At 59.8% G+C, this 21,462-nt stretch overlaps 2 protein-coding genes across 3 annotated transcripts; both read left to right on the top strand.

Moving 5' to 3' along the window:
* The first annotated feature begins 1,314 nt into the window (after positions 1-1,314).
* Positions 1,315-10,233, top strand: TMEM150A (transmembrane protein 150A). Its single transcript, XM_009570793.2, has 7 exons — positions 1,315-1,524; positions 2,883-2,930; positions 5,274-5,345; positions 5,484-5,551; positions 5,644-5,771; positions 6,708-6,885; positions 8,489-10,233. The coding sequence occupies exons 1-7, from the start codon at positions 1,424-1,426 to the stop codon at positions 8,731-8,733; spliced, it is 840 nt and encodes a 279-aa protein (XP_009569088.2). The 5' UTR covers positions 1,315-1,423; the 3' UTR covers positions 8,734-10,233.
* Positions 10,234-13,383: 3,150 nt separating this feature from the next.
* Positions 13,384-21,067, top strand: NFKB2 (nuclear factor kappa B subunit 2). Of its 2 annotated transcripts, none has more exons than XM_054072322.1 (23): positions 13,384-13,511; positions 14,167-14,211; positions 14,758-14,836; positions 15,327-15,367; positions 15,471-15,569; positions 15,801-15,952; positions 16,765-16,871; positions 17,024-17,182; positions 17,289-17,393; positions 17,534-17,619; positions 17,742-17,880; positions 17,956-18,075; positions 18,157-18,339; positions 18,485-18,626; positions 18,773-18,887; positions 19,079-19,286; positions 19,377-19,546; positions 19,706-19,808; positions 19,921-20,123; positions 20,310-20,379; positions 20,482-20,654; positions 20,732-20,843; positions 20,932-21,067. In XM_054072322.1, exons 1-23 carry the CDS (start codon positions 13,467-13,469, stop codon positions 21,051-21,053), a joined length of 2,778 nt encoding a protein of 925 aa, XP_053928297.1. In that variant the 5' UTR covers positions 13,384-13,466; the 3' UTR covers positions 21,054-21,067. The 2 variants fall into 2 exon arrangements, with proteins under 2 accessions (XP_053928297.1, XP_053928296.1); XM_054072321.1 differs by having other exon boundaries at positions 13,390-13,511; positions 14,098-14,211.
* Positions 21,068-21,462: the final 395 nt, after the last annotated feature.

The raw sequence follows: 21,462 nt of genomic DNA, 5'->3' as shown, positions 1-21,462 counted from the left end.
TGCACCCGCTCTGGAGCCTGAAGTACCCTGAAAACCATGATGCCCCACTCCTTCACCCCATCTGCAGGGTTTGTGCTGCTCGCCTCACGGCCCGGGAGCAATCTGAACCCACCAAGGCTGCTGGAGGCAGAAGCAGCAGCGCCTCTGGCCCGGTGCCTGCTGCCCTGGCCAGCACGGCTCCCACCACCGTCTGTCCGAGGGGCTGCGGGGGGCTGCTGGGAGAGGAAGGGCCAGGACAGAAATGGGGGCAGCTTTGGGAGCACAACTGTCTTGGGCGTAAACCGCAACTCCTGCAGTGAAGGATCAGGGAACTGATGTACCAAACAGCAAGGAGAGACCCTGAGCCTGCGAGGAGGCTGCTGGGGGTGTGATGCACTGTGTAGGACCACGAGACCCTCTGAAACTATAGGTCCCAGTACACAATATTACTCTTCCAGCTGCACCCCAGCTTAGGTGAGGTGGTGGGAGGAGAAGCTCCTCTCCAATGTGGACCAGGGCAGCTGCTGTTCCGGGGTAGCTCCTCTCCGCAGGGGGAAGATGCCGGGCTTTGTGTGTCCGTCGGGGCCCTGAGAGGTGCACAAACTTTTGGCTATGCAGGATGTTTTGGGACTTGCAAACCCAAGGAACAAGTGGGCAGGGGCTGGGCTGTTGCTGAGTGACCGACAGGGAAATGGAACTGGGGAAGTCACGCTTCCTCTTCTTTCTTCAAGTTTAATATGTGAGAAACACTAATTCACTGGTAAAATATTGAAAAGGACAAAGTCTTTGAAGCAAAGGCAATAATATTTTTATTTTACAATTCAGTGCTGAATTGGATGCCCTTTTTAAAACAGCATAACATCTCACAAAAGCAGTGGGTATATAGACTGGCTTTAGATGAAGAACCGTGTGAATCCTCAAAGAATGTTCATTTTTTAGATTATCCAACCATGTCTGGAGACTCCCTTCGGGTTCTCTCCTGACCTAAACCAGCTCCATCTTACAAGCCAGATTTACACGATGAGATAACTAAACATACACACCAGCTGCGGCAAAACTTATCAATTAATTCCCACGAACACCTACGGCAAAGGGCCATCTCTCTGGGACACAGGGTTGGGGGGCGGGGGCTGCTGAACGTAGCCCCGGGCTGAGTCGCGCCTGGAAAGCGCCCGGGAGAGCGGGATCGGGTCTGGGCGATCGGCCGGGCCGGGCACGGCGGAGCCTCGCCCTCGGCGGGGAAGGCTGAGCCGCCTCGCCAGGAGGAGGAGACGGAGCGGCGTCCCCCGGCCCCGCGGGTGGCGCCCGGGGCAGCCCGCGGCCCCCGTCCCGGTCCCCAGCGCCGCCGCCGCCGCCACGTGGCGCCCGGGGCCGGAGCGGGGCGGTCCCTGCCCCGAGCGGGACCCGCGCTGCCCCGGGGCGGGGCCGGCCGCGTCCCGGCCCCATGGGGAGCGCGGCCCGGCGGCCCCGCGGCCCCAGGATGCCCGCCTGGGGGATACTGCCCGTCACGCTGCCCGCCTTCACCATCACCGGCATGTGGATCGTGTGAGTGCGGGGGCGAGGGGGCTGCGGGAAAGGGGGCTGGTGGGAAGGGGGCTACGGGGAAGGATGCTGTGGGGAGGGGGCACGGGATGGGGGCTGATGGAAAGGGCGCTGAGGGATGGGGCTGAGGGAAAGGGGGCTGCGGGATAGGTTTTTCCTAAACTGTGGAGCGCTGCGGGATGGGGAGCTGCGGGGCAGGGGCTGTGGGCACCACTGGCGCTGCCTCCTGTCTCGTGCGTAGTTTCTCTCCCACCTCCCCGCACCCCTTTGGCCACCCTGTGTGGCCTGTGTCCCTGCAGCGGTGCTGGCAGGTGCCTCTCAGGCCTTGCACCCCGACACCCCCTGGGGTCACCCGCCCCTGTCTGGGCGTGAGTGTGGCACGGGGATGGCCTTGGGAGCCATGCCGCCAGCCCAGCTGTTGCAGCACCAACGCTGTGACCAGCACACGGGCACCCATCCTGGCCCGTGGGATGGATGGAAGGGCACAGGACATGCATCCCTAGTGGTGGGGGCAGAAGCTCTGTCACCTGGGTGAGCGGCCCTAGCCTACTCTGCCAGTCTCTTATCCGGACCTTGGCCCTGGGATCTCAGCTGGTTACAAAGGGCTGTCCTGCCCTAGGCCATCAGCCCTCTCTGTGCCACTGCTGCAAGGATGGGGGTACTGGATGATGGACTTATCCCAAATGCACAGGAAGCCCCAGTGTAGGCGGTGGCACTTTCTTGGGCATGGATTTAAGCAAATACATCCAATACCATATGGGTCTGTCTGAGAGCTTCCTCTTGTTATGCTGACAAAGATGCCAGAGTGACTCCGCAGTGAAATCCCTGATGGAGCTGATTGCTCAAAATACCCTGCCGGCGTATCAGCTACTTTTCCAGACTTCTGTTAGCCCCGGGCGCCTGCCAGGCAGGGGCAGGAGGGAGCATGGCAGAGCCTAGTGGCCATTGGGTGATACCCTGCGTGGCTGTAGGCTGGTGAAGAGCGGTTCCCGAGAGCCCAGGGAGCGTGGCCACACGGTGGGGAAGAGGCCCTGCAGGAGCAGTCACAACCACGCTGAACTGGAGCAACAGGCATAGATGGGATTATGGAGGTGCCAGGCAAGGGGACTTGATTCCAACAGTGAGAGCTCCCTAGAGTGCGGGCTGGGCTCATGCACGTGCTTTTCTTTTTCCTGCTTTGCAAAGCCGAGAGCTGCCTGAGGGTGAGCACCGGCCCCTTGCAGGCAGTGAGGCCTTACACCCTCCTGCTCCCACTGGTGGTTCCTGGGGATGTTCCTGGGGATGGTCCTGGGTGCGGGCCAGGGGTGAGGATGCAGGGAGGGGAGCGGCTACAGTAATCCCTGTTGTTGTCTCTCCCCCAGGTATGCTATGGCCCTCTCCAACAACCACATCTGCCCCGTCCACAACTGGTAAGGCCTGGGTGGGCAGGAGGGGCCCTTTGCCAAGGACCAGCTAGGTTAAAGATCCTGCTAATGCCAGGTTCTCTCCACGCCTGTCTCATTCGAACTGTGCCGGACCCCTGGGAAGCCAGGATCCCACTGTGCCATCACCATGCTGAAAGGAGGGTCTGGGGACAGGCTGGCCTGGGGAGGGGTGCTGAGATGGCAGGATACATGGGAACATCAAGTGGGGCAGAGAGCCACCTTCTCCCCCAAGAGATATTGTGGTGACAGTGATGGGGCACAACCACCCTGGGGCACGTGTCTTTTGTCTGGCCCTGTGAGTAGCTTTTGGGAGCAGAGCTGCCTGGGGATAAGATGCCAGCAGGGTTGGGCCCCGTGTTTGCAAAGCACTGAAGATGCCAAGGCCGCTATTGAAAGCCACACTCCATCCCCCTGCCAGGCTCGCCTGTGGTTAGGGCTGCGGTTAGGGCTGCTCCGGTGAATGGTCCAGCCCCACTGCAAACCAGGCAGGGTTTGAAATGGAGGCCATTGAAAAAAACACAGCTTGGGGAAAGTATGAAAATATGTGGTCAGGGAATTACAGAGCGCCATGTATCTCCATGGAAAAGGTTGCAGCTTGCGTGCGAGGCTAAATCTGGCAGTGCAACGGGGACAGGACAGGGTGGGATGTTCCCATGGTGCCCAGCCACCCCACAGGCAGAGCTGCCTGTAGCACCCTGGGGTGGGGGACAAGGCATGGGAGAGACGAGGGCTGGGAAGAAAAAGACTGTTTGCTCTCTTGGCAGCTTCTTCTGCAGGGTTTTTGGCTTGTGTCTCCTTAAAAATCTGCCCGGAAAAATTAATGTTCGTTTACTTTTTGATGGAGTGTTTGAAGGAGAAGGGGTAAAAAAAAAGAAGTCCTGCTGCCATTTCCGGCCTGACGGCTGATTCTGCCCTGGGAAGAATGCATGTGTCGTGTTGTCTGCACCGCACAGCCTGCCTTTAATGATGAATAATGCTTCCTGGTCTTGGGCTTCTTGCTTTAAACAAAATAATAATAATAAAAAAACCTCCCAAACAAAACACGGCCTGAAGAGCAGCCCTTGAGGAGGCCATGGGGCTCCATGCCTTGCTGGGATTTCACAGTTGGAAAAAAAGCCACCAGTAAATTTGGAGACTGAAAAAACAACGCAGCCCAGCCCAGAGCTTTCCAAAACGACCTTTTTAATTGTGTGCTTGCTGAGCAGCTGGAGGTGACCAATGGTCAGCCTTGGCCAGAGGCAAAGCAGCGCTGGTCCCCCCACAACCCCTATCCCCACCATGGAGCTCGGGGTGCCTGAGGGGGGCCCTTTGGAGCATAGGACTTTGTGCTCCCTGCCTGCAGGGTGGGGAAGGTGCCCTGCCCAGCTGTGCCAGGCAGAGGTGCCTGGGTGATGCTACAGCAAAGGGACACACATGTGATCTGAGAGAGCAAGCGGGCATGTACCCCCATGGGAGGGAATTCAGTTATGATTGCAGGTAGGCAGCTGTGGTACAGAACGGTGTCTTGGGCTGATAAGAACTTTGGGTTTCTGGGCACACAAAGCCTATGTCCACAGGAGGCACTTCGGGGCTCTGCTGTAGCTGCGTGCAGCAGAGCCCCTATCCCAGCCCGGCAACACTGGGGGCTGTGGACTGCTAACTGGGTCCAGGGGTGATGCCCTGCCAGAGTGCTGCAATGCCCTGCTGGTGTGCCAGGCTCCTCAGGGCAGCCTAGGGGCTTGCTCCTGTTGCGTCCCTGCTCAAGCAGCTCCTGGCCCCTGTGGGAGGCCGTGTGCCCGCCCTCCCTCCCAGGTGGGTTGGCACTGCCCTGGAGTGCTTGTGGCTGTGGGGGCTATTTCCTGCTCAACTCAGCATTCCCGCCTGTGCCATGCAAGTCCAGAACTGTTGGTGGCTGGTTGCCTGGGTCCACCCACACTCCCACCCTGGGGCTGTTTGTGCCAGGGCTGGCATGTGGGTGCTCCTGCTCCTGCCTGGGACACAGGGTTGTAAGAACCCCCTGAGCCCAGTACCCCAGCCTATGCACCCAGTGGGTACATGCAGTCCCCTGCCCTGCTGTGGCCTCTGCCTTGACGGGACTCGGGATGATCTGCAGAACCAGCACACAGGGGACAGGCTGTGGAAAGCCAGGGCATGATGCTCCCAGGGAACCCTGCTGGGCAGCAAGTCACTCCCTGAATGAGCTTGGCCCCAGAGTGCAGGCACATTCCTGGCGTCCGGCTGTGTTCACTGGAGGGCAATGCTGCTGCCCTTGCAGGGGCTATGGGCAGTGGACAGGAAGGTCCTAGGCAGCAGCATGGCTCTCACAGCCTGTCCCTTTGTTTCCTGCAGGAATTACAACCAGTCATGCGGTGTGGACAGCCCCGGCTCCTGCTGCACGCTGGACCACATCCCGCTCGTCAGGTGAGCAGCTGCAATGTAGGACTGTCCAGAGCCGCTCCAAGAGCCCCACCGGGGCAACTCAGGAGCGTGTCCTGAGCAGGGGAGTGAGCACCACACCCAAGTGCTGAGGGCTCCCTGGGCCTTGCCTTGTCCCTACAGCAAGTGTGGCACCCTGCCTCCTGAGAGCTGCTTCTTCAGCCTCATCTGCAGCCTGGGCTCCTTCATGGGTAAGTGCCTGCTGCTGGGGGAACCAGGCTGGAAGGGGAGGGGAGGAGCTCGCGGGCAGCAGTGTGCGATAGGGCTGTGTCTCCTCCTGCAGTTATCCTGGTGGGGCTGCTGCGCTATGCCCACCTCCTGGAGTGCCTTGGGCCATCCCTCCTCAACACCCTGGGGCTGGCCACTGGCTGGGTCTGCGCTGCTGGCCTCACTGTGGTTGGCAACTTCCAGGTAAGGCATCTCCTTGGTGCCCAGGGGCAGGAGGGGCCTTGGCTGGAGCAGGGCGGCGAGAGCATTCTGCAGTGTAGGATTTAGGGCAGTGGTTTTGTTTCAGCCCCCTGATCTCTGTGCATTCCTTCACTACTGCTAACCGCTACGGTTCGTGTGGTGCTGAGACTTCTTTGCTTGTGAGCTCATTATTCTAGGGCCAGATTAAACTGCTGGGTTTGGCTTAATCTTTATCTGAGACCCTCTGCATGGTTGTCCCCTCCACAGGTGCATGACCGTGCATGCAGGCAGGGACTCGCCATCCAGGCAGAGGAGACCTGGCCAAGCTGCTGATGCTCCTGCTGCCCAGCTGGTCCTACTGTTTGCTGCTCAGGGGGCAATGCCAGGAAACATGTCTGGGCAGAACCTATGCTTGCAAGGTCTGGAGCAGTGCAGGGCTTGGCGGCAGCTAGTAGCACTCACCCCATGCCTGCGCTGCCAGGCGCCAGGCTCCCAGCAGCTGCCTGCCCTCTGCTTGCAGCAGCTGGTCCCTTCCGCTTGGCCTGCCCCCAGGAAAAGCTTTGCTGGCCCAAATCCCGCTCGTGCCCTAGCTGTGGCTCAGTGATTTTGCTGAAGGCAGGGCTGTGACCCCAAGGAAGGGATGCAGATAGCCCTAGTGGTACTCGGAGCCTGAGACCAGCCCCTACCCCATGCCCTCAGGCATGGCGGGGCTGTTGTCCCAACGGTCTCAGGAGCTACCACCCATGCATGAAGGAAACAGGAGCACTCTGAGATCTCAATAGCAGACAGTGGGTCCAAATCTGCTCTTCAGCCAGGGGTCGACTACGGGGCCAGCTGCCTGTACTGGCTCCTGGCATTGCCTGCCCTGCTGCTTGGGTATGAGCCCAACTCCTTGTGCTGGAGGAGTGTCCCAAGGTGCTGATGATCTCTCTTCCACAGGTGGATCACGCCAAGGTGCTGCACTACATTGGGGCAGGGGTGGCCTTTCCCACCAGCATGCTGTTCCTGCTCCTGCAGTCCATCCTCACCTACCGCATGGCCAAAACCCGTGGGCAATACTGGACTGGTCACTTACGCAGCATCCTCACTGCTGTGGCCTTTGTCACCCTCATCTTCAGTATCCTTCTGAAGGGTGTGGGGAGGAGATCTGAGACAGGCTGGCAAAGGATGGTGCTCCCAAGGGTATGGATTCTGTGTCCTCCATCCTTTGATTTGGCAGCACAGCATGGTGCCGGGAGAGGGGCTGAGCAGGCGGCTGAGGCCAGGCAGCTCACTGCAGGAACTGAGGGAGCAGCAATATCAGGGCTTGTGCTGGGCAGCTGGAGGTGTTGGGGCTAAGTTGGGATGCTGGTGGGCAGCTCTTGAGGCTCTGGGGTGCCCCAAACCAGCTCTGTCCTGGCTGACAGCTGAAGCTTGCCAGCAGCCACCAGCCGCCTGCCCATGGCATGAGTGAGTTGGCACTGGGGTCTGCAAACACCATGCCAGGAAGGGAGGGCATGGCAGCAGGCAGAGTAGGGCTAGAAGAATGATCCCAAGTGTTTGACTGGGGAACCAGGGACTTATTTAGGACTGAGGTTAGGGGTAAATTGGGAAACAAGGTGGTGGTTGTTGAGCAGGAAGGAGAGAACGTAAGCGGCATCCACAGGTCCCAAAGAAGCTGACTGGTGTCTGGCCAGATTGAGCAGCACAGGAGAAGTCTGGAAGGTGCTGGCAGGCCTGGGATGTTCCAGGGGCGTCTCACTCTGTCATTGCAGCAGGCAGGTGGTATGGGAATCAGACAGGGAGCTGGGGAAGGGCACGAGTGCTGTGAGGCCATGCCAGCTGGGAGGGACAGGCAGGGCATCTAAGGACAAGGGAGACGGGACTGGTGCCCATCTGCCATGGCCAAGCTGCTCTGTAAGCACTGGGGACTGAAAGTGGGAAAGCAACAAGCTGTGGTGGGGATGCTGTGGGGAAAGGGCTGGAACCTCTCCGGTGGGAGAGAGCAGAGGGCTCAGCCCTGTGCAGGCCAGGTCCCTGCCTCTTTGGCTCTCCCAGGTCTTGGTCTTGATGGCAAAAGGTAGGGTACTGCCAGAGGCTTTGCCTGGATGGCTGCGGGGTGCACCTGCCTTCTCCCCTCACTTGTGATGGCTCTGGCAGTAAGTTTCCCTAGATATCCCTAGTGGGGATGAAAGAAGCATAAAGAAGCTCTGACAGCTGTAGGACCTGGAGGAGAGGGAGCAGGCCCCCCCTCTCTGGGGTGATCTAGCTGGCAGTGCAGAGGGGTGGGGTATCTGCAGGGCTGGGACATAGGAGCCCAAAGGCCTTACCGAGAGGATAGAGAGCTGCTGTGTTTTATTGATTTTGACTGCATTCTTGGGAGGACGGATAGCATCAGTCTGGTTTGAGGAAGAGGCAAGGGGTGTGGGGAGGGTGAGACAGCCAGGCACCTGGCTTGTCCTGAGGGCTGCAGCCTGAGTTGCCCCTGCCCCAGCCTCTTCAGAATATCCCTGCCTAGTGTTGGTCTCTTGATTTACCGAGGCTGGTTTGGGCACGTGTGCCACCATCTCACCCGTGCCTGGGCACTCCTGGCGCTAGGAGAAGCATCTGGGGTTTCTTGGTTTCGGGGGTAGTGGTGGTAGAGGAGAGTTGCTCATGGCTGCCCCAGCATGCAGTGGGACATGTTTGTCGATGGGGTGGTTGGGGTCCAGCTGTGCTTTCCTTGACGGGGTTGCCCGCAGGCGGTGTGTTCTTCATCCAGGAGAGCTTCGTGCTGCAGCATGTGGCTGCCCTGTGTGAGTGGATGTTCATCATCGATGTCCTGGTTTTCTACGGCACTTTCACCTTTGAGTTTGGGGCCATCTCCACAGAAACCTTCCTGGTCCTGTTGAAAGCCAGCCGGGCCCCCAAAAGTTACAAAGGCGAGAGTGGCATGTCCAGCACAGCCCATATCCACAGCCATGTGGAGGGCCTGGCCATGGCCTGACCTCCATGGGGGGCAGCCTCAAGGCTCACAGCGGGGAACCCCAAGTTGAGCTCTGCCAGTGACTCCCCAGTCCTGAATGTCTCTGAAATCCCAGCTGCCTTAAGGTTTGAATGTGCATATGTGTGCACATGTGGGTGTGCAGTGCCCTCTTGGGGATATGATACCCTCTCCCCTGCTGGTGGGAGCTGTGGCCGAAGCTCCTCTTGCAGCTGGTGTCCTCTGCAGGAGCTGCTCCCTCGCTGCCTGCAGGCTTTGGGGGTGCAGGTCAGCCCTGTGCCACCCTCGAGAGAGCCAGGACCTGCCACTGAGCCTCTGGGGTTGCCCCATATGGGTTAAGGGCTGTCAGAAGCAATCATGCAGAGGCCCCCTTCTCTAAGGGATGTGGGCAAACTTGGAGCTCACTCTCCCCTCACCAGGCAAGCCTGGTGTGCTGGGGAGCGGGGAAGTGCTGGGCCTTCCTCCTTCATGCCCACAGGGTTCAGCAGAGCAAGCCTTCCAGCTGGCCTCTGTGACTCAGAGAAGCCAAAAACCCAGAGTGCCTTTTCCTTTCCTCTGGAGGTTGTGGTAGTGCCAGTCCGTCTGCACGCCCAGTGAGGATGGCAGCAGGGAGTCTCTCTGCCTGCATGCCTGGGTTGGGACAGTGCCTTGCACTGCTGCAGGTTGACATCAGCAGCCGTGGCGCTGGCCCTCGCAGCCGGGGCTCTCACTGCTCAGGGCTTTCCATGCCTCCACCTGGTGACTTTCCCCACATTTTTTTTCTGCTTGAAGGAGAACTGCTGAGGCAGGTTTCACCTTCTGGGCCATAGCACTCCTGTGCTCCCTGGGGTCAGCTAAGTTGGGAAATGGGTCTCCACATTTACTGTCACACTGAGGATGTCCCACAAGCACAGTGCCTGCAGAGTGACACATTTTCCCTCCGTAGTGCTGCCAGCCTAAGCTGGGCCGTGGGGAAGCCTGTGCACCCCAGCCTGGAGAGGGGGCTGCTGCCAGCGCTGCCACCCGGGGAGCACAGGCACAGAAAGGGTGAGCGCTCCTGTAGGAACCAAGGAAGCCTGCGCCCTGTTCTGGGACTCCCAAATCCGTCCTCTGGTGCCTTCTCCAGCGCTCAGCTCAGCCAGCACTTGCCTGGCCAGAGCCTGTCCTGCTCAGCCCCGGGTTCCTCTGGCTTGGGCTGGGGGCTGGGAGCAGGGGTGAGTAAGTGTGAGCAGGGGTGAATACGTGCCTGTGTATATGTATATATGCACATATATATATATATATATAAATTTTCCCTCACCCCTCAAGAGGGGCGTTTGCTGCTGCTGTGCGCATTGATCAAGTTGGGCTTCCTAATTCGCCCACCTTTTCAAAATCAGCCTAGAAAACTACCAGTATACGTAGTTCGAAGAAGAGCATTTCTGACTTTTATAGCTAATATATGTTAAAAAAAAATCTATATATATAGAGAGAACAGTGAATTTACAGTAATAAACGTGAAAATGGAGCGAGGCAGAGCGTCCTTTCCCGCCGCGCGGGACCGAGGCACCCGGCCATGGGCGCGACGGGTCTTGCGGGTCCCGGTCCGGAGCGCCAGGCGGGTGGTGGAGAAGCGGTTCCACCCGGGATGCCGGTGCGCGGAGCTCAGTCCCGCCGGGGCCGGGCCGGGAAGCCCCGGGAGGCGGAGCTGGGACGGGACTTTCCCGGGGCGAGGCGGCTGCGGCCGGACCGGAGCTGGAGGTAAGCGGGGGACACAGGGACCGGGGCTGGGGGGAACGAGGGGGCGCTGCCCGGGGGCACCGGGGCTTGGGCTGGGAGCCGTGCCCAGCAGCCCCCCGGTGGCGCTGAGCCGCTCCGGTCCCGCCGTGCGCGGCGCCGGGGTGGGGACACACGCGTCCCGATTGCCGGTGGAAAGGGAGCTGAACCAGTCGAGAGGTTTGAAATCTCGGTGCCCGGGCTGCCCCTCCCCGCTGAGGGGTCGGAGGTGGCCGGGGCGCTCGCCGCAGCAGCCGCGCTGGTCCCTGGCTGCTGGGAGAGGGGATGCTGGGAGACAGAGGATGAAGAGCGCATAGGATGGAGAGAGCGAGTCCTGGTGCTGTTGTTGATACCGTTCTCTCTGCCTGTGGGGAAGCTGCTTCTTTTGCTGTTTCCGCGTTGGCAGCAATTGCTGCCCCGTCCCAGGCTCTCCCGGTGCTCGCCGACCCTTGCCCCACGGCCAGCACGGATGGCTTCGCTGCCTGCCCCAAGGAAGAGACTCTGCCCAAAAAGGAGCTGTGAATGCCAGCAGAGCAGCGATACCTCAGGCAGAGGGGAAACCAGGGAGAGTGAAGGGTTTTCTAAGGGCGCACATGTACATAACCAGAGATGATGGTTCATAACGCGACAGCAAAGCAGCCGATTTACAGGCGGTAGAGGACAAAATCAGATTAGTGGGTGGTTGGGGTTTGCCAAAACCGACTTGCTAGCCACTATGGGAGTAATGGCATTTTATGCAGAGATCCAAATGGCTTCAGTACTCAAGGGCAGGCTGTCGAGGAGGGGAGGGCTTGGACAGCTTTCAAGGAGAGGGGATTTCTCTCCGCCACGCTTGCAGATCAAGGACTCAGTTTCCAGGAAAAGGTCTCAGAACAAAGTCCCTGTGAATACTGTGTGAAGGGACTCAGCAGCCTCTTGCTAGCCCCTTGCCAGTAGCTGTTGGGAGTCCTGGGATGGAGCAGTGCACAGGATTTGTGCAGAAAGCAAGGTCAGGTATTTAGGGCTATCATTACAGGCCTGGGAGGTGGGGGGGAAACATGCAGGGAATAGTGTGTTAGAGGGGCAGCCAGCTGGGTGGCTGGAATGTCAGCTGTATACCAAGGGCAATTTGGAGCAGAGCCGCACTCATGCTGCCTCCTGCGTTTCTGGCTTTTGCATGGCTGCTAAACACTCCTGCTGCAGACAGACATGGACATTTCCCTCCTGCCTGCAGGGCATTGGCTCTGCAAGTCAGCTGGCTGTCATGGGAGGAAAGAAAATAGAACCTGCATTACTAGGTTACGTTCAAGGAGCTATGGGCATGGAAGAGTGGCTTTAACTCATACTGCTTGCCAGCAGCTGGCCCGTGATTGAAGCAGTCTGACTGGCATGGAGAGGCTGCGCCATCCGTCAAGGGTGCTATGGCACTATATGGCACACAGTGCTATGCTACACTCCAGGACAGGGAGCTGGTGTTGCTTTGGGCAGTGCATCGCAGTCTGGTTACTGCTCTTTCCACACATTCCTAGCAATGCCCGGAGAATTGTTCCTGGGCCCTAGGAAGGTCTGAAGCTAGGAAGGAATTAGCCCAGCAAAGGGGAACTGCAGTATGTGTGCATGCTCAGGGTCTAGGCCGAATGTCCTGGATATTATGGAGGAGAAGATGCTACTGATGGCAGGAGCAGGAGATAGATCCCCTTCTGAGATGTGTGTGGGATAAAAGCCAAGTGTGCTATGATCCTAGGGGAAACCCAAGGTCCTGTGGGCCTGAAGGGCATGGCTGCTTGGCACAGGAGGCAGGACTTAACTCGAGAGCATGTCTGAGATTGCCTGAGCATGTCTGAACTCTTCCAGGAACAAGGAAGTGTGTGACAATGCTCCAGCTCTGCTTGAGAAGCGAGGTGGGTTTCCTTTAACATGTGCTGCACAAGTGTGCAGTCATATGGCTGGCAGCCTCCCGAGTGCTGAGGGGAGCTGTGCAGGCTGGGGAGAGGGCAGGCGTGACCCTATGACGTTCCTTAGTCATGCTGTTTGCTGCTACAAGTGGAAGTGTCTGGGGCAGCGATGAGCAAACTGTGAAAACCCCTCTAGAGGGGATGGGGCTGACAGCGCTGGAGAAGGGGAGTTGTTCTGTTCAAGGGGTACAGTCTGTTCTTCTCCAGCATCTTCAGGCCTTGATTCCCGCAGTCTGGCTCAGCAGGTAGGATTTGAGGTGGCTGTTCTTAGCACACAGAGATGTTTGTCCCCTCCTTCATCTCTCTGGGAAATCTGTACCAGCAGATGAGCTGGCTGGCTAGTGGTGGCAAGCTGAGGCTGCTCAGGTGGGATGCCCAGCAGGATCCTAACAGCAGGCAGTACATACTGCTTCCCGCAGGCCAACGAGAGTTGTGTCTGTGCCCTCAGGCTTTCAGAAGCCCGTGCAGAATGGCAGGAGGAAGGTTCCACCTCATTTTGCAGTGCTGGATCTCCACCACGACCCTCCTTGCACCCCCCACCGTACCTGCAGGTCTCTCAGCCCCTACGTCCTAGGCTGCAGCACTGCAGGCAGGCTGGGCAGAGGCTGCTGGAGCTCAGCTGGGCTCAGCCAGCCAGCTGGAGAAAACTTTAGGCCTGGGGACACAGGGCAGCCCCTTTGTAGGACTTGAGTGACTGGAAAATCTCCTTGAAAAGGCTCTTTTCAGCTTCTGAAGAATATGAGTCAGGCACAGGTTGAACAATCCCCTTCCTTCCCCTCTTCTCCTACACACCCAAAATCCCCTGAGTGGGGACCTGCAGCAACCACTGATTCAGAAATTCGTGATATGAGGGCACTGCGGAGTCAGATATGGGTTTTTTTCTTTTCTTTTTCTTTTTTTTTCTTTCCATTGCTTAGCGAGGAGAAGAAATGCAGAGCAAGAGAGAGTGCCCAGAGGCTCTGCTCTGATCCTGCCTCTTTACTAGACATCTCCGGTGTTTTCCCGAGGTCAGGCAGATCTTGACCCCAGCAGGACTCCCAGCTGCAGCACCTGGCAGTCCCCACAGGGATGCTGGGGCTGGATAGGTTGCTGAGACCCGCCTGCTCCTCCTCGGTGAGTAGGAGGGTGCGGGTGCCGCGGGGCAGGAGTTGGAAAGGTGCGGGGGATGCTCCCACGGCGGTGCAGGGGCTGCGCCTTCTGCTTGGAAACAAGATGCGGGAAAGAGGGACTGGGAACAACGGGGACAAACGCCTCTCTCGGGCCAGCTCTGCGGGAAGGATGCAGGGGCTGTGGGGAGCGGATGGATGCAGGAGCGGGAGCTGGGGAGCAGGGGAGCGGGAAAGCACGGCCGTGACCCGGCTCGGCCTGCAGAGCCCTGGGGAGGCTGTGGGAGGGCTCGGGGGACGCGGCCGTTTGCGGGGCGGGAGCTGGGACACCGCCGGGGCTCCTCGGGAAGGGGCGCGGTGGCCGCCCGGGAGAAGCGCGGCCCCCGGGGGGAACAGCTCGGCACCGCGGGGGCGCCGCGCAGCGCCCAGGGGGGAGCGGGGGGGGCCCCGCCGGAGCCCGAAGGTCCCAGGCGGCGAGGGGACGGGGAGCCAAAACCCGCTCCGAGCCCCGTCCCGGTCCCCGCTGCGAGCCCCGTGCGGGGCGGGGCGGTGACGCGCGGTCCCGTCATTTCCCGGCTCGGCGGGGTTTCTAGGGACTTTCCGGAGCGGCGGTGCCTTCCTGCCGCCGCGGGTCCCCGCTCACCCCCGCGCTCTCCCCGCAGCTCGGCGGGCGGCCCCGCGCAGACATGGACGAGCAGTTCCACTCCGTGAGTGCGGGGCGGCCGCTGGGAGCCCTCGGGGGGGCTGTGTCCGCCCCAGGGAGGGCGATGGGGGGTCTGTGTCTGCCTCAGGGTGGGAGATGGGGTCTGTGTCTGCCCCAAGGAGGGCGATGGGGGACTGTGTCTGCCCCGGGTACGGCGGTGGGGGTCTGTGTCTGCCCCAGGGTGGGCAATGGGGGTCTGTCTGCCTCAGGGTGGGAGGTGGAGTTCTGTGTCTGCCCCAGGGTGGGCAGTGGGGGGTCATGTGTTTACCCACAGGGTGGGACGTGGGGGGATCGGTGTCTGCCCCAGGGTGGGTGATGGGGAGTCCTGTGTTTAACCCCAGGGTGGGCAGTCAGGGGTCTGCACCTGCCCACTCCTCTTCCCCAGGAAGGGATCTGTGCCTGCCCCCATAAGGTGGGCACTGGAGGTCTGTGCCAGACTGCTCCCCTGCCCCCTCTAGATGGGAGATGGGGGTCTGTGCCTGCCCCTTGAAGCAGCAGGAGTTCCCACCCCAACACACTCATCACAATCATCTTTCCTCCCACCACCCAGTGTCTGGATGGGATTGACTATGATGACTTCAATTTCGGCTCCCACATGATGGAGCAGAAGGAGCCGCCGATGGAGACAGGTAAGGGTCCTTCTGGCTGTGCCCTCTCAGGGGTCCCTGGCAGCAGTGGGGTTTCCCACAGGCTGACTCATGCCTCATAGCTCCCAGCAGCACCATGGGCTCTGGCCCTACTGTCCCCCCTGCAGGCTGTCTGGGAATCCCTGCCTCATGCCACTGGGACAGGGACTGTTTGGTCTGGCCTTGCTGCTCAGTCTACCACGGACCTGAGGTTGGGCTGTGACAGGTGCCCAAGGGCTCCCCAGTCCTCGGGTGCCAGGGCATCCTCTGGCCCTTTGCTCCTCTCCCTGCCACTCTGATTGCCGGTCCTGGCTGGGCTCTGACAGCACGGCGTCCAGGGACTCTAAGGACTCCCATGGAGCAGACAGGGGTCACCTCACATTCAGCACCGTCTCTAACTCCATCATCCATACTGGGAGCAGGCACTTTGGATATCCTGTGCTTCTCACCAGTGCTCTGGTTATCCTGTGTTTCTCTTTTCTGTGTCCTTCAGTGGAAGGTCCCTACCTTGTCATCATCGAGCAGCCAAAGCAGGTAAGGACATCACCCAGGTAAGGGCAAGCGTAGCTGTCACCTCCTGCTCTCCCAGTGTCAATGTGGGCCACTCTTGGCTGACTCCCCTTCTTTGCCTCTGCAGCGGGGCTTCCGGTTTCGATACGGCTGCGAGGGCCCTTCACACGGGGGGCTGCCGGGAGCATCCAGCGAGAAGGGGCGCAAGACCTATCCCACTGTCAAAGTGAGCACTGACCCTGGGGGAGGTGAAGCAGTGTCTTCAGCCAGTGTGCGCAGGCACCAGAAGGGTCCCTCAAAGAAAGGATGTGACCTGTATACTAAGCTCTGCACATCTCCTGATGCTGAAGGGATGGGAGGGCTGTGGCAGGAGGGCTGGTGGCCATGAGGAGGGATAGGAGGGTCCTGCAAGGTCCCAGGATATTGTACCTGACTCCCATCTCCTTTTCCCCTGCAGATTTGCAACTATGCAGGGGTGGCCCGGATCGAGGTGGACCTGGTGACACACAGTGACCCTCCCCGAGTGCACGCCCACAGCCTGGTGGGCAAGCAGTGCAACGAGGCTGGCAACTGTGTCGTGATCGTGGGACCCAAGGACATGACAGCTCAGTATGTGTGGAGGGACATCTGGAGGGGTCTCTTACCTACGTGGGGTGGTTGTAGGGCTGGCAGCAGCTTATGGGCTGGGAAGAAGAGGGGGGTTAGTGCATTCAGGAGGTGAGTTTGCCGGATGGGGCCAAGAGTAGGTTTAGACAGGGTCATTGGTACAGCTCTGTTCTGTGAGCATTTTGTGAAGCTCTGAGTCCAGCACCTGCAGCTTGTTTTGGGCTTGCAGCTCCCCAGCTTTGCAGGTGACTTGTAGCCAGCCTGAGTTGTGGGGTTACTCGGTAGGCCGTGGCAGGTGTCTCCTTGCCCAGGCAGCTGCTGAGGCAGGAGCAGGCAGGCTCCTGGCTGCTTGGGTGGCTGTGTGCCCTGATGCTGCTGGACCAGCAGCACAATTTGGAGAAGAGGGTGTTTTCCCTGCATCTTCTGCTGGAATGGGACAGGAGGGGCTGGAGCCGCCCCTGCTTTGCTACTGCATATGGAGTTACTTGTATCTCTTGTAAATCCAGCCCCAGCTGGTGGCTCAGCCCAGTCCTATTTGCACGCTTCTGGCTTCCAGCCCTCTTGGTCCCCCGCTTTGGACTTGTCCCCTTTGGGAGCGTAGAGTTGCCCAGCCACCTTTTTTCCTGGGCTTCTTCCCTCCCTCTGCAGTTGATCCTCTGCCCTGCACACGTTCAGCCCCTGCTGCCCCGAGAAGCACTGTTCTGTGCTTTGCTCAGCACTTTCCCTTCAGTACATGGAAGCCTGTGTGCCCCCCGGCCAGCTGCTACCAGCCAGGGCACTCCTAAGATCCCAGTGGGATCTGTCTTCTCCTCCAGGTTCAGTAACCTGGGCGTGCTCCATGTCACCAAGAAGAACATGATGGAGATCATGAAGGAAAAGCTGAAGCAGCAGAAGATGCGTAACAGGAGCCATCTGCTGACAGGTGAGGGCAGCCTAGGGGCTCGGTGGGACTCAGTGCCCTGGGGGGACTGTGGACCAGCCGTGACAACTAGATGGGCTGATAGGGGATGGGCAGGGGGACCTAGAGCCCTGTCCCCTTGCCCAGCCTGATGGTGTCTCCCCCTGCCCTGGCAGAAGCAGAACTGCGTGAGATTGAGCTGGAGGCAAAGGAGCTGAAGAAGGTGATGGACCTGAGCATCGTACGGTTGCGGTTCACGGCCTACCTCCGCGACAGCAGCGGGAACTTCACACGGGCCCTCCAGCCTGTCATCTCAGACCCCATCCACGACAGCAGTGAGCATGGGGCCAGGCTGGGGAGGGGATGGGGCAGAACGGGGTAAGGAGGTGAGAAATGCTCTGTCTGCTGTGATGGCTCCTAATGTCTCCTCCTGCTTTGCAGAGTCCCCAGGGGCTTCCAATCTGAAGATCTCACGGATGGATAAGACGGCAGGTTCCGTGCGAGGAGGGGATGAGGTCTACTTGCTGTGTGATAAAGTTCAGAAAGGTAAAAGCTGTTCTGTCCAGCCAAAACTTCTTAGGGGCTGCGGTAGGAGAGACTGGAGGTCCCTGGGCAGATGGGTACATTTTTTGGAGACTTGTCAGGGCGGTGAGACAGGGTGTGCCAGGTGCCCCTTCTCTCCCCAGATGACATTGAGGTGCGTTTCTACGAGGACGATGAGAACGGCTGGCAGGCCTTTGGGGACTTCTCGCCCACTGATGTGCACAAGCAGGTATTGGGGGGAGGCATTGGGGGTGTCCTGCCATGCCCTGAGGCAGATGGGTGCCCTACGAGGTGAGGGAGCCCTGGCTCCGGGAAGGAGTGGCACCTCATGTCCATCTGTCCTGCCTACAGTATGCCATTGTCTTTCGCACACCGCCCTACCACAAGCCCAAGATCGACCGTCCTGTCACCGTCTTCCTGCAGCTGAAGCGCAAGAGGGGGGGTGATGTCAGCGACTCCAAGCAGTTCACCTACTACCCCGTGGTGGAAGGTGAGCACCCTCTGGCAGGCTGGCGTGCCTTCCACTGCCAGGGTTGCCCATCACCCTGACTCCTCTCTCCCACAGATAAGGAAGAAGTGGAGCGGAAGCGCAAGAAAGTCCTGCCTCAGTTTCCCCAGCACTTTGGTGGGGGCTCACACATGGGGGGTGCTGGCGGGGGAGCCGGGGGCTTCGGCTCTGGTGGAGGTGAGTGGGGATGCCTTTACCCCTCAGCCCTGGCGGCTCCCTGCTCCCCTCCAGCCTCACCTGTCCCGCCTTGCTCTGCAGGTGGAAACTTCAGCTTCCCCTACTCCCCAGGGCTGACCTACAACAGCATCTACTCACCTGGCCCTCAGCCCATGGGGAGCTACCAGGGAGGAGTACAGATGAAGGGCCCCGAGGCAGAGGGACCTGGGAGCGACAGGCAGGCGCCTGCTGAGAGCACATCCTGCAAGGAGCTGCAGAAGCATGGTAGGAAGGAGTGAGGTGTTTGAGAGAGCAGGCATGGGTCAGGGACCTTTTGGGGCAGGGTGCCACGCTCCTCTGCACCCAGAGGGGTGCAGGAGGGTGGATGGGGTTGCTGCTCCTGGAGGTAACATTCTGCTTCACCCTCTAGCTCAGCTCTGCCAGCTGTGGATGCTGGCACTAGCCCGTCGCAATGCCCATGCCCTGCTCGACTACTCAGTTACTGCCGACCCCCGCATGCTGCTGGCGGTGCAGAGGCACCTGGCCGCATCACAGGATGAGAACGGAGACACGTGAGTGCATGAGGGGTTTAGCGGGGAGTGTGAGGGATCTTTGTTGGCCCTTAGAGCCATTATGGGGGATCTGGGAGTAGGAAGTGACAAGAAGGACTCAGAGAGCTGTGGAGCTCAGCCAGGGGCCATCCTTGCTCTGTCCACAGGCCTTTGCACCTCGCTATTATCCATGAGCAGACGGCTGTGATCAAGCAGCTCATCGAGGTCGTCGTTAGCATCCCCAGCCAGCAGATCATCAACATCTCCAACAATCTGCAGCAGGTACATGTTTTCCAGGACAGCCATCTCTCCTTTGTCTGGGGCTGACTCTGGTTTCCTGACCCCAGGGGCTCGCTGCTCCTGTTAGGGGGAGGTTGCAGGGCTCGGCATGGTGCAGTCACACTGGCTGGGATGGTGGTGCATGACTTAACTCCTTCTGCAAGCACTGCTGAGAGGGTGCTGCTGTCCCATAGACGCCGCTGCATCTGGCAGTCATCACCAAGCAGCCCCAAGTGGTCCAGCTCCTGCTGCAAGCCCGTGCTGACCCCACCCTGCTGGACCGCTATGGGAATTCCCTGCTGCATCTGGCGCTCCAGGCTGGCGATGAAGAGATGCTGAGGATGCTGCTGGCCCACTTGGGCTCGGCTGCCCCATACCTGCTCCGCTTGCCAAATTTCCATGGTGAGTTAGGCTGGGAGATGATGGGCAGGAGCCTGGCAGTGTTGTTGTGATCTTGTTTTGAGGGCTGCTGAGCCTCTCTCCCGGTTGCAGGCCTCCTGCCTGTGCACTTGGCTGTGAAGGCCAGAAGTTTGGCCTGCCTGGACCTGCTGATCAGGAAAGGAGCAGATGTGAATGCAGTGGAGAGGCAGGGTGGAAGGACCCCACTGCACCTGGCTGTGGAGATGGAGAACCTGAACATGGCCACCCACCTGGTGAAGAAGGTACAGGGAGGGTGGATGGTTGGTGGTTGAGGGATGGTGTGCAGGCTCTCCAGGGCCCTGGGGGAGATGGGAGTCCCCTGTGGCCTTGGGGTGACCAGGGGCAGCGGGGGAGGAGTGCCCAGACAGCCCATCCTTAAGGCCTCACTACTTCCTCCATAGCTGGGAGCAGATGTCAACAGCCGGACGTTTGCTGGGAACACCCCGCTGCACCTGGCTGCCAGCCTGGGCTCCCCTACGCTCACCAAACTGCTCCTCAAAGCCGGTAAGGTGCTGCCCTCCCCTCCCTGCAGCCCCACCTGCCAGGGCCAGAGCAGACCTCAGCACCCCAGGCCAACCTGCCCTTACTGGGGGCTCTGTCCACCCTTCCCTGACAGGGGCAGATGTGCTGTGTGAGAATGATGAGCCTGTGAGCCCATCCTCGTCGGAGGCCAGCAGTGACACGGACGCTGACCCTGAGGAGCAGGAGCTGGCCATGGAGTGCAGCCCCAACCCTCAGCCCCCTGCACAGGAGCACAGGCAGACAGGGCAAAGGCAGCGCCGCTGCCACACACCCCTGGACCTGACTCGGAGCCAGAAGGTATGTAGGGTGTCCATCCTCCAGGAGGGTTTGTGCAGGGGCCGTGGCAAGCGTGGGGCAGAGCTCCTGGAGATGCTTCTGTGAGGATGCCTGTACACCTCCGTGTTCTCGGGGGAGCCTTGGCATGGGTTGGTGTTGGTTAGGCAGTGCTTTGGGGGATGCTGATACCTGTACATCTGTCCACAGGTGCGAGAGATCCTGCTGCAAGCATCGCAGCAGGGCCCCGAGGCAGAGCTGCCCACTGCCCCTTGGCCAGGTGAGCAGCCCCTTTCTACCCAAAAGCACTGTGCCCAGGCAGGGCAAGACCCTCCAGCAGCAGGAATGGGCAGCAGATGATGGAGGCAACTCTCCCTCCCAGGAAAGGTCTTATCACTGGACAGTGAGGCACTGCAGGGGCTTGAGCAGCTGCTGAACCAGGACTGCAGTGGGTCGGACTGGATCGAGCTGGCAAAGCGGCTGGGGCTGTGCAGCCTCGTGGAGACCTACAAGGACACTCCCTCACCAAGCGTCAGCCTCCTGCGCAGTTACGAGGTCAGTGCCCAGCTCGAGTGTTCTGATCCTTCCTGCCCATCCGGCTGCCAGCTCTGCTCAATGCCCTCTCTCCACAGCTGGCAGGAGGCAGCCTCGGGGGGCTGCTGGAGGCACTGGACTCCATGGGGCTCCGCAAGGCTGTGAGGATGCTACACAAAACCGAGGCACTGGAGAAGCTGCAAAGCACAGGTATGGGGAATGAGGGGCTGGTGGGGGTGTGCGTCCCTGCTGCCTCCCTGACCCCTATTGCTGACGGCACCTGGGGCTTGCTTTGCAGAGCTGAAGGAAGACAGCGCCTACGGCAGCGAGTCAGTGGAGGAGGAGCAGGTGCCCGCACTAGCCCTGAAGCCAGGGACGGGGAGCGAGGTGCCCCACAGCCAGCAGCCACAGGTGCACTGAGGGGGCTGGCAGCCCCCACGCTTACCCAGAGGGGCCACATTGCCCCCCATCCTGCCCACACAAGTGCCTTCCAGACTTGGGGCCTGGCTGCCTGGACTCAGAGGGATGGGACACAGCCAGATCCTGCCCCTCTCTGCTCTTATTTAATGGTCCCTCTTCTGAATAAATGGACAGTTTCTATTAGCCTTTGCCCTCCCTCTCTCCAGCCCCGGCCCTGAGCCTGTGAGCACTGACTCCCTTGAGCCGTGCCTGGGGCTGGGAGTCTGGCAGCAAGGAGGCAGCTGCTGGTCCCTCCTCAGCATCTATGCCAGGGCTGTCCCTAGCTGTGGGGAAGAAACCACAGTGTACACAAGAAATGAAGAGCAAGTTTTACTTCAGTAACTAAGATGAAGCTGTACAAAGGTTTTTC

The sequence above is a fragment of the Cuculus canorus genome, chromosome 7 (assembly GCF_017976375.1).
Source record: "Cuculus canorus isolate bCucCan1 chromosome 7, bCucCan1.pri, whole genome shotgun sequence".
Lineage (NCBI taxonomy): Eukaryota > Metazoa > Chordata > Aves > Cuculiformes > Cuculidae > Cuculus > Cuculus canorus.
This window is presented reverse-complemented; position numbering and strand designations above follow the sequence as displayed.

What these genes read in the sequence shown, in the direction of transcription:
- TMEM150A (XM_009570793.2), top strand. Translation starts at nt 1,424, where the DNA reads ATGGGGAGCGCGGCCCGGCGGCCCCGCGGCCCCAGGATGCCCGCCTGG. An exon ending in GACCACATCCCGCTCGTCAG is followed by an intron (nt 5,346 to 5,483) that starts GTGAGCAGCTGC and finishes TTGTCCCTACAG; the next exon opens with CAAGTGTGGCACCCTGCCTC. An exon ending in CTTTGTCACCCTCATCTTCA is followed by an intron (nt 6,886 to 8,488) that starts GTATCCTTCTGA and finishes GGTTGCCCGCAG; the next exon opens with GCGGTGTGTTCTTCATCCAG.
- NFKB2 (XM_054072321.1), top strand. Translation starts at nt 13,467, where the DNA reads ATGCTGGGGCTGGATAGGTTGCTGAGACCCGCCTGCTCCTCCTCG. An exon ending in GACCCGCCTGCTCCTCCTCG is followed by an intron (nt 13,512 to 14,097) that starts GTGAGTAGGAGG and finishes CGGGGTTTCTAG; the next exon opens with GGACTTTCCGGAGCGGCGGT. An exon ending in CCACTGATGTGCACAAGCAG is followed by an intron (nt 17,620 to 17,741) that starts GTATTGGGGGGA and finishes TCCTGCCTACAG; the next exon opens with TATGCCATTGTCTTTCGCAC.